The 10,482-nt window shown below is 35.4% G+C and overlaps 1 protein-coding gene across 4 annotated transcripts; it reads left to right on the top strand.

Moving 5' to 3' along the window:
- The first annotated feature begins 3,441 nt into the window (after positions 1–3,441).
- On the top strand, positions 3,442–9,586 carry LOC133816439 (uncharacterized). Of its 4 annotated transcripts, XR_009885242.1 has the most exons (8): positions 3,442–3,600; positions 4,146–4,209; positions 6,045–6,141; positions 6,485–6,545; positions 7,326–7,773; positions 8,097–8,242; positions 8,908–8,971; positions 9,391–9,586. XR_009885242.1 is itself a non-coding variant. In XM_062248934.1 (5 exons), the coding sequence occupies exons 1-4, from the start codon at positions 4,170–4,172 to the stop codon at positions 7,353–7,355; spliced, it is 228 nt and encodes a 75-aa protein (XP_062104918.1). In that variant the 5' UTR covers positions 3,992–4,169; the 3' UTR covers positions 7,356–7,773; positions 8,097–8,692. The 4 variants fall into 4 exon arrangements, 1 of the variants encoding a protein (XP_062104918.1); XR_009885241.1 differs by lacking the exon at positions 3,442–3,600 and having other exon boundaries at positions 3,992–4,209; XR_009885243.1 differs by lacking the exons at positions 3,442–3,600; positions 7,326–7,773; positions 8,097–8,242 and having other exon boundaries at positions 3,992–4,209.
- The last annotated feature ends 896 nt before the right edge of the window (positions 9,587–10,482 follow it).

Genomic DNA, 10,482 nt, shown 5'->3' with positions numbered 1-10,482 from the left:
AGTTACATCTCGTGCTCGTGGCGAGGGTGGTCTGTCATCTGGTCTTTGATTTTCTATTCGGACGTATCTACTTAAGTGCCCCCTACGTATGAGTTCTTCAATTTCCACCTTGAAATGACCGCATTCTGCCATGGTGTGGCCAATGTCTTTATGATACTGACAATACTTACCGGGATCTCTCTTTGACCGATCTTTCTTCATTGGTGGGGGTCTCTTGAAGGGGAACTGATTCTCATTAGCTATGAATATATGTTCCCTAGTATGTGTTAGGTCAGTGTAGAAGGTGTGGGATATTTTCCTGGGGTTACCTCCGTGTTTGTGCTTCCTATGGTGGTCATCTGTTGGCCCTTCGTACACAATTTTCTTTTTTGTGTCATTCGAACGTTCAGGTGTCGAGGGCTTCACTAGCGATGCAATTTTTCCTGCCTTCAAGTTCGCATGGTCGTCATTGACACGAATGTACTTTTGTGCCCTTTCATAGAAATCGTCTAAGTTGGTGACCTCCCGTTTGAGCATGTTATCCCATAGCTTTCTGCCTGATTCACTCCATCCGTGATTGCCATCTTAAGTTCTTCTCTAGTCAAGCTTCCCACATTTTCCGCCTCCATGTTGAATCTATGGATGTAGCTCTTTAGGCTTTCTTCTTTGCCTTGCTTTATGTTAGCGAGGTTGGTGCCTGGCATGGTGTAATCGCGCACTGCATGGTGTTGTTGGAGAAACTCATTAGACAATTATTGCCAAAACTTGACGGACCCTGGCTAAGTCTCTTGAACCATTTGTATGTGGGTCCCTTCAATGTGACGGGGAATCAATGCCATCTGACTTTGCTATTAATTCCCCTTAACTTCATTAGGTCATTGAACGCATCAAGATGGTACTTTGGATATGGATTTCCCTTGTAGGGGGTCATGTGGGGCTCTTTGAAGTTGGTTGGGAGCTGCATGACTTGGATTTCTCTAGTGCAAGGTGATTTGTAATCAAACTCATCATCGACAGCGTGCCCCCCAAACGTGGTGATTATCTTGCTCCATAGGCTCCTCATCTCAGTGTCTATGTCTTATCTCCTTTTTTCGTTGACAGTAAGAACTCGTCAACTAAGTTAGATCAAGAACTTTTGGAGTTGTAAATGAAGTGAACTTTAAACTCACTAAACTTCAGGCAAGCATCCTTATAATCTCAAGAACAACAAGTCTAAATGCAGGAATTCTAGAATGAAAAATGGAGAGAATGTTGGATATCTCTCTTCATTAGAAATAACTTGTTACAAAATTCTCCAAAAGATCCCCCCCTTCTCGGGTGAAGGGAGGTCATACTCATAGTAGAGCACTATTGGTTCACTGTACATGGTGGTCCCTGGGGACACGATTCTGCATATGCAGTCCACAAATGGTAGTGGTGCCAGAAGCGTGGTGGTCGGCTCCAGTACATGCCAAGGGTCTGCGGGAGAACCTCCACTGTAGTACTTCTGTTTAGTACGAATGTCAGAGGTTGGCTGGGAAGGACCACATCAGGTACCTTACTTCTACGACCATTATTTGTTTGGCGTGGTGCTTAGGGTTAGGCACCTGGGGTCTTCAAGGCCGTGCCCCCGTATGTATTTCGTATCCATAAGCATCTTACTATTTTAACCTTTAAGTGTTGAAGCCTTTATGGGTCATCATGGGAGACACAATCCCAAAAGGCATGGGTGGCCAGAGCCTCGAGGTGCTTGTTGCGGGGGGAAGGATCATGTGCGAGGCGCGAGGCGGGGTTGTGAGGTGAAGGCCTAGGCACGAGAGGGTGCCTCGCGAGGTGTTGGCGCGCGACATGGGTTTGTGGTGCGAGGTAGGGTCGCAGGGCAAAGGCCACTACAAGAAAAAATAATATACATAACATACTAAATGCAACATTATTAAAAAAACGCTATAGTCACTAAAAAAAAGCTGCTCATTTATTTTGCTATCCCGCCAAAATAGAGAAAAAAATGTGAGCAAAACCTAAATAACAAAAACCCCTTTCTTCTCTCAGGTTTGGTATGCGTCTACCACTCTCTTTCTGCTCTCAGGATTCCGTCTGCCACCCTCATTCTCTCCAGCCTCCACGAGAGAGTGCCCAAACCACAAAGACGTTGTTCTCCTCCATCGGTGGTCAGATCGGTCTACCCCATCGGCTCACGAAGTCGTTGTTCTCCAACCTAATGAAGTCGCTCTCCACCCCATCAGCTCGACTAAGAAAAAATTGAAGGTACTCTTTCTTCTCACAACCTCACTCTGGTAATGGTGCTTCAACTTTTTGATTAATGGAACATTCTTGGTTCATAATTTTGCAACCCTTACTTAATTTCTAACAAGCAACACAGATTTTCCTATTGAACATCCTTTTATCTTCAGTGTACACGTATTCTATCACCCACCAAAGATTTTACTTTATATCTACACGGGTAACTATTATTCTCCAACACCTATATACTGTAAACCCACCAACCGTAAACCCATCTCCTTTGAAGTTAATCCTCTTCTTCTTCTTCTTCTTCTTCTCATTTTCTGTGGAACCGGTATCATGGGGTTTTTCTTCTTATGCTTTTGGTAAAGGTCTATCTCTCTCTCACCATGAGGTTATGTTGTTCTATCCTTTGTTTGCTTCTGAACATTTTTTAAACGATGGTTAATAGAGTTTATTTTAGTGATTATATGAATAGTTTTTTTATGCTTTTATGTTATGGGTTTGCTTTTTTCTTCTTCTCTCTTCATATTTTTTTAGTATCTTTCTCGGTTTTGATTAATGGTGATGAAAATTTTGGCAGGTTTATGTTCTTATTAGTTTGTTCATTTGTCGAATTGGGAAATTTTTCAGCGAGTTTTGGATTTTAAGTTAATCTGAATTGGGTTTCTATGTTAGTTCTCTGTTTCTCCCTTTTATGGAATTATTGTTTGTTTGGGATTGATCAAGCAAAGATTACAACTTGATGATGTAAAATATATTTTGTATTGGGTTTATGAAAGCTGATAGTTTCATAGCTTTTGGTAATGTAGCTTTGGTTAGTTTCATAGCCTTTTATTTTGTATTTGATTACCCTCTGATAAAAAATAAGTTTATTTATTTATTTTAGTTTCCCCTCTTTTGTTAGGAATTTTCCATTTTGTGAACTTTGAATAATCTTTTTCCTATTTGTAATACTAATGCATTTGGAGCTATTACAGTTTTGGTTTCGTTTGGTGCTTGTAGTTAAGTCTTAAAATAAATTAGCTATTAATGGTTCTGTTTTGAGTCTGAATTATGTGAGAGATAATAGTATTGATGTTGTTTTCTCTGTTCTTTTGACATTTTTTTTATTATCAATTTTATTATGTAAATTGGTGAACAAATATAATTGATTCTCTTGAACAATCAAAAATGTATTTATAATCTATTTGTGTGTATTTATGTTATTAGTTGTGTTCTGTTAGGGTTCATCTATGTTTTGCTATATTTTTATGTCAAATTTTTCTCTGTTTTTGACAGAATTTTACAAGATGGTCTGTGAAGCAGATGAATCTGATCTAAATATACATGTATTGGCTGTCATGCTACCACATTATGATGGCTTGAGCTTGTAAAGAATGTTGCTTAACAGTTCATCAGGTTATACTTTTGTTATTATTAGAGATTATAAAGAAATAAGAGTTTGTTTATAGCATTGGATTTGACATGTATCTTAGGATTTTAGTTGTTTTAGTTAGTAAACCTTGCACGTATTCTTTCAGTGTGTAAATATATGTAGGGAGGGATTCATTTGGTGCGGTTTGCATATATATTCAATTATATTGAATTTGATTAGCCAGATCTTACATTAACCTTACTGAAAGTTTTATAATTGGTGGCCTTGAGTAGTGTTGGTTTCTTTAACTTTTATTGTGCTTGAATGCATTTGTAATTGAAATCAGAAGTAATTAACTAGCCATTGATTCTCATGGTCTTCTAAAGTAGCATCTTTTTATTATAATGTAATGTTATGATCTGAAAGTCTTTTCTAGTTTCATGGAGAATACTATCATTTATTATTCATTTATAGAATGCTTTTGACAATAAATTTATTGATGTGGAAGAAATTGCTTGCTTTTGGGTGCATAATATAAATTACAAATGACTTAGACACTTAGCTATGCTTATTTCTTTCTGTTTTGCAGGTGCACCAGTGGCTGTGAGGTTTGATGGTGGCAGGGCTTGGAAAGGCGAGGTGTAGGCTCGATGGTATGTATCTCTTCTAAATCTCTCTCTCTCTCTCTCTCTTGTCTTCTGATTTTGTTTTCTCTCATAGAGAGGAAGGATCCTATGCCATTTGTTTTGATCAATTTCAGGTGATTCAATTGTATAAAGTTGTTTCTGTTGTTTTTCTGTTTTGGGGGAGCCTTGTTTTCTGTTATGTTATTGGTCTCTGGTGTCGTGGTTCATCTTTGACCTATTTCTGAGTATGGTATTTTGATTGTTGTTTGATAATGGTATTTTGGACCATAAGACATCTTGCTAAAAGTTTTATTATTATAGTTTTTTCATTAAAAAAATCTAATATATTAAGTATTAATTTCAAGTCTGTGTCCATGTCACAATGCGAAGTTTACTTTGCAGTTGATATTTTAGTTATTTGATTCTCATTTAATGTGTGCTGATGGAGTTTTTTTACCTCATATGGAATGTCCATCAATTTATTTGATTTTCATGCTTTTTTTTTGTTAAAGAGTCTTGATTGATTTTTTTACTTTTTCTTTCTAAATATTATTTTCATGAAATTGTGACTATTTGATTTAGTTGACTTTTACATTTATAGTTGTCCCGATGTCAATATTTTTACTTAAGCTTTAAACATTTCATTGAGAGAAACTAATTTTGAAAATTTAAATTCGAATGAGTTCTGATAACTTGGGATATGTTGTTAGTTTTATTTGGATTTTAAATTTTATTTGCACAAACAGAGATGGGGAATGATTTTGTTAGACGGAGGGTCATTTAATGCATGCATTTCCAATCGAATATATCAAGAAATGAGTGTTGGGGTGGTTGATCCAAGTCTAATAAAATTTAGAAGCAGAAGGTCTTATAGTGATACTCATTTAAAATGAAATTGGAGATGCTTCTTAAGTATATGTAGTAACTTCTAAATTTGGAGAAGCTTTTTTCGGTCATGCTTTCTTGAAAACTTAATGAAATTGACTACCACATCTTTTCAGGCTTTGCTATTTAGCTGTTATAGTTCAAAACAAGATAGTCAAGTTATACCTTATGCTCTTTGTAGTTCAGTCCAACCAGTGATCAATGCTCTATATTTTTTTTAAGGTGCAGCCTGTTGGCATAATCCTTTTTGTTGCTATCATGACTACACTTATCAGGACTACATTAGGCATGATTTATAGCTTGATTTCTTATAAGTTTTTCACCATGTCATTTTAACTACTGATAGCAAAACAATTTTCTTGCAATTTTAGATACAAAGATTTTTAAATTGTTTTTTTTATTATTTTTTTCTACTTTTGAAATGGCATGTTGCTTGCAAAAACTTAGGAGCGACAGACTTTTCTAGTTTAATCAAAGGCGGTCCCCTATTTTTTAGATTGCGACATTTAAATGATGAGTATTTCCTTCTGTTATGGTGTATTCAGTATTTCCATCTGTTTTCTGTTAATTTTGTTTGCTTGTAGGGTTTGTTTTGTTTACAGCTTGCCTGCAGCTACATTTTGATCTTTGTTTCAGGCTCCTGTTAGTGGTATTTTTTATGCTCTGCAACTAGTTTTGTTTTCTATTTTGTTTTATGTTTTTATGCTCTACATTTTGATCACATGCTTTTAACCTTTGAAAAATAGCACTACTAAATGTCTTTTTATTTAAGTCTTTTAACTCTAAGGCTAAAATGGTAGCTACAAAGAGGATACCTCCCAAAGACTAGGAGCCTAAGACAATTGGCATCTAATTATGTATCTGAGCTCTATTTATATGATCTTGTTTACTTTCTGACCTTAAATTCAACCTAATTGTTTCTAGATTTTAATCTACATGCTCCTTTCATTATTTACCCCTTTTCATGTGTTTTGCAGAAGGAGAAATTGATTATGTGAGGGTTTTGAATGGAGCCCTTCCAAATGATATGGGAGTTTTAGGCTGGTGTTCTGTGCCAATTGATTTCAGTGCAAGGTTTTTCCACTGTAAATTTTAGAGGTTTTTGAGTAGTAAAATTATGGAGCAAATATATTTTCTCTCATATTGCTTCTTTGAAAGATGAACTTGAGTGTTGCTCTGTCTTGCATTGGTGTTTGGACTTGTGAATGATGATAAACTGCAATAAACTTTGAAAGATGAACTTGAGTGTTGCTCTATCTCATTTTAATGTTCTTTCATTACATGGTATCACCTCTCTTTTCATTAGATCTTTCCATATTTGACTTATTTAGTGAATTATTTGTTTACTTTTGTGTGTGTCTGTGTTTGTCAATGTTGGATTGATTGTCTTCTGATGGTTGCCTTATCCAAAATACAGGTTTAGCTATCTGAGCAGGGAGTACAAATATTTCTTTTGGGAAGACAATCTAAATCTCAAGGTATATCTTTTAGCTCTTTTCGATTAGCTCAATAAATGATCTGTTTTGTGTGTTGCTTCAGTTTAGAATTAACTTTAATCAGTTAGCTATCTGAGCAGGGAGTACAAATATATCAGTTATTTGAAATTGCTCCTTGTGATGTGAGGTTAACACTGGTAGATTAATCCTCTCTCATTCATGTTGAAATTCAGGAGTTAAACCTGACCTTTCTTGCCTAGGTTATAATTATCGTTGTACTTATTGATTTATTCTATAAAACATGTAATTGAGGGTGCAGGAACTATGTGTGAGAACTATAAATAACAGTGGTCAAAGCTGAGTAGAAAATAGTAGTAGTAGCTTCTAAAGTTTGCGATCGTAGCACTAGAGACATACCTATATTCTGGGTTTCACAAGCACCAGCTAGGGAGCAGACTTGTGATAAAAGCATGGTTCCCTGACTGGAAGTGCAAGTTGCTGGATGGACTTGTCTTAATGGTATTTAAGTGTCATTAATTGAACTGATTACTGTCATATTAAATAGTGTACAACAGAAATTCACAGTTTTTACATCTATTAGTTTTTATTTTTGAATTCTCAAACCTTTTTCTGATGTCACTTAATCACTTTTGTTGTCCGATACTCGTGTAAATTTTCTTCCAATTTTTTTTAATGAAAGAGGAGGAGGAGGAGTGTGTGTGTACATGGGGGGGGGGGGGGGGTTTACCGTCTAGAATGAACAAAAATTATCTACCATCTGTTCTTTTAAAATAATGTTTGAGTATTGCTGAACTTTTTTAGGTTTCAAGGAAACCAACTTTGGGCAATTAAAATCAAAGGCAGTGCTTTCTTGTGGAACCAGGTCTGACTAGGACAACTAATTAAACACTCAACAGCCAGGTCATCACATCAGACTTAAGGCTATTTATTGTTCTACACTTGCTGCCTTTTTTCGCATTGAGTATGTTAGGCGTATCAAAGGCCTAACAATTGCCTACTGGTTTTGCAATATACAGAAGTCAGCTATTCTATGAACTTGTGCGCTGGTTGTGAACTTTTGGTTTATCTTTGACCAGGCCGTGAATTTTACTCAAGTTCTTATTTCTTCATCAGCATGCTGTCATTTGATTATCTGTACTTGTACATATTAGAAATTATCTCACATGTATGTTCTTTTTGAGTACTTGTGCAGGGCTAATTATGATGGAATATGTCAAAGAGAAGGTTAAGGAGAAGTCACTGGTTGCAGGTTTGGGAGAATCTATTGCATTCTTGATTCTTGTAATCTATTAAAATGTGATGTTGAAAATATTTTTATGCTCTGCAACTAGTTTTGTTTTCTATTTTGTATTCTTCTACATTATTAGTATTTTTGTTCTTTTATATACTCAAATGACTATAGTACAATTAAAATGGATTCTGTTTTAATCTTTTAAAATATCACTATGAGTGTAAATAGAATTATTGATCACATGTGCTGATGCTTTTAACCTTTGAAAAATGGCACTACTAAATTTCTTTTTATCTCTTTGAGATATTCTCTCGTTCAACCTTTCTCTCTATGTGTTGCAGGTGTGCTCTAGGGTGGTGGGCTCTTGCAGCTTGAGGCGTGTAACAAGGAGACTCAACTCGTGGGTTCTACAGGGTGGCTTCCTCATGGGTGCGACGGGTTTGACTTCGATGAGGTTATGCTGCAACAAATGGATTTTCTGGATTTGGTAATTGTTTTGAATGTTGTTTTGATTTAGTTTGAGATTGAGTTTGAAGAAAAATAATACAGTTCTGATTTTTTTCTTCTGTTTATCTGGATTTATTGCTTGATAGAGATGATAATGGGTTTTGAGTCTCAAATATGGTAGTTTTAAGGAAAAACTGAAGTTTAGGTTTATATTTTTGCATTGAATAGTATTTTTATTTTTTTTCTATGAAGTTTCAGGAAAGATAAATACAACATTTAAATTTGTGATCAACTTATTTAGTTCTAGTTGGCCAAATTCTTAGACAATTCACAGTTTGTGGTTTGATTTTTAATTTGAAGATATGTATATATATGCTCATGCTTGCTGATTTTTGTTGATTTTGATGTTTGTGGTTATTTTTTATTTAAGATATATATTGGTTTCTTTAACTTTTGTTGTGCTTGAATGCATTTTTAATTGAAATCAGAAGTAATTAACTAGCCATTGATTCTCATGGTCTTCTAAAGTAGCATCTTTCTAATTATAATGTAATGTTATGAGAATACTATAATTTATTATTCATTTATAGAATGCTTTTGACAATAAATTTATTGATGTGGAAGAAATTGCTTGCTTTTGGGTGCATAATATAAATTACAAATCACTTAGACACTTAGCTATGCTTATTTCTTTATGTTTTGCAGGTGCACCAGTGGCTGTGAGGTTTGATGGTGGTAGGGCTTGGAATGGCGAGGTGTAGGCTCGATGGTACGTATCTCTTCTAAATCTCTCTCTCTCTCTCTTTTGTCTTCAGATTTTGTTTTCCCTCATAGAGAGGAAGGATCCTATGCCATTTGTTCTGATCAATTTCAGGTGATTCAATTGTATAAAGTTGTTTCTGTTGTTTTTCTGTTTTGGGAGAGCCTTGTTTTCTGTTATGTTATTGGTCTCTGGTGTCGTGGTTCATTTTTGACTTATTTCTGAGTATGGTATTTTGATTGCTGTTTGATAATGGTATTTTGGACCACAAAACATTGACATGATATTGTATTCTCTCAATGTCTTTTAACAACTTGAGCCAACCAAGTTAATTCAGTTATTGGATTATATTTCTTATGAGAATAGTTTCATTCTTGTTAGCATGTAGTTTTATATTTGCTGCTTATCTTTCTCTATTTATTTTTCAGAGAGTTTGAACAAGTTCCCTCGAAGGACTAGTACACCATCTGGGTTTCACAGTCAAGCACAACAAGCTGAAGAACAGCTACAACATCTGCAACAATAGCATCATCCAAACTATAGTTTGAAGTAAAAAATGTTCAAGATTATAAAACTTTATTATGTTAAGCTTTCAAATTTAAGTTACAACTAAGATCTCATGAAGTAGACACATTCATGGTTTGAATTAGTTATTGTTTAATGTAATACTTATGGTTTATCAATCTATTGAGAATTACATTTTATGATTAATTTTGATTTTGTTTATCAAAATACAATAATGAAAACCTTTTAATTAAAAAAAACCATATAAGTATACTTATCAAAAAATAATTTAAAATATATTATCCACACTAAAGTAACAAAATGTTATTACTATATGTTATGATTTAAAAACATATTATAAGTGTAAAAAATCGTTATGGTTTATATAATATAACAAACTAAAAATGTTATCAAAATATTCAAATGTAACCGTTGAAAAGTGTTATGAAAAAAGTATAAGATTAAACTTCAAATTTATAACCAAAAACTCTATCTAAATGTTATTATTTGAATATTATAGCAACTAAAAATGTGTTATTGAATAGTTTAAGATAACACCGAACATAACATTCAAATACTGTTATAGAAAAGACTGGACTTTTAATAACAGGGGCTATGTTAGCATTTTCAGAAGCGTTATCAATAGTCCCGGTTAGCAGTTTTTAAGTGTTATGAATACTATTTTTCTTGTAGTCGGCCTAGGCATGAGAGGGTGCCTCGTGAGACGATGGTGTGAGACATGGGTCCGTGGTGCGAGGTGGGGTCACGAGGTGAAGGCCTAGGAATGAGAGGGTGCCTCACGAGGCATTGGCGCGCAGCATGTGTCCATGGTGCGAGGTGAAGGCCTAGGCATGAGAGGGTGCCTCGCGAGGCATTGGCACGCGACATGGGTCTGTGGCGCAAGGCGGGGACACGAGGTAAAGGCTTGGGCATGAGAGGGTGCCTTACGAGGTGTTGGCGTGTGGTATGGGTCCATGGTGCGAGGCGGGGTCACGAGGCGAAGGCCTGGGCACGAG

This window comes from Humulus lupulus, chromosome 2, assembly GCF_963169125.1.
Source record: "Humulus lupulus chromosome 2, drHumLupu1.1, whole genome shotgun sequence".
NCBI classification, from domain to species: Eukaryota; Viridiplantae; Streptophyta; class Magnoliopsida; order Rosales; family Cannabaceae; genus Humulus; species Humulus lupulus.
This window is presented reverse-complemented; position numbering and strand designations above follow the sequence as displayed.

Bases quoted from the DNA above. Each gene is read 5' to 3' on its own strand.
- LOC133816439 (XM_062248934.1), top strand. From the start codon at position 4,170: ATGGTGGCAGGGCTTGGAAAGGCGAGGTGTAGGCTCGATG. The intron at 6,142-6,484 runs GTTTTTCCACTG...TCCAAAATACAG, and splicing joins CCAATTGATTTCAGTGCAAG to GTTTAGCTATCTGAGCAGGG. The intron at 6,546-7,325 runs GTATATCTTTTA...GAACTTTTTTAG, and splicing joins AAGACAATCTAAATCTCAAG to GTTTCAAGGAAACCAACTTT.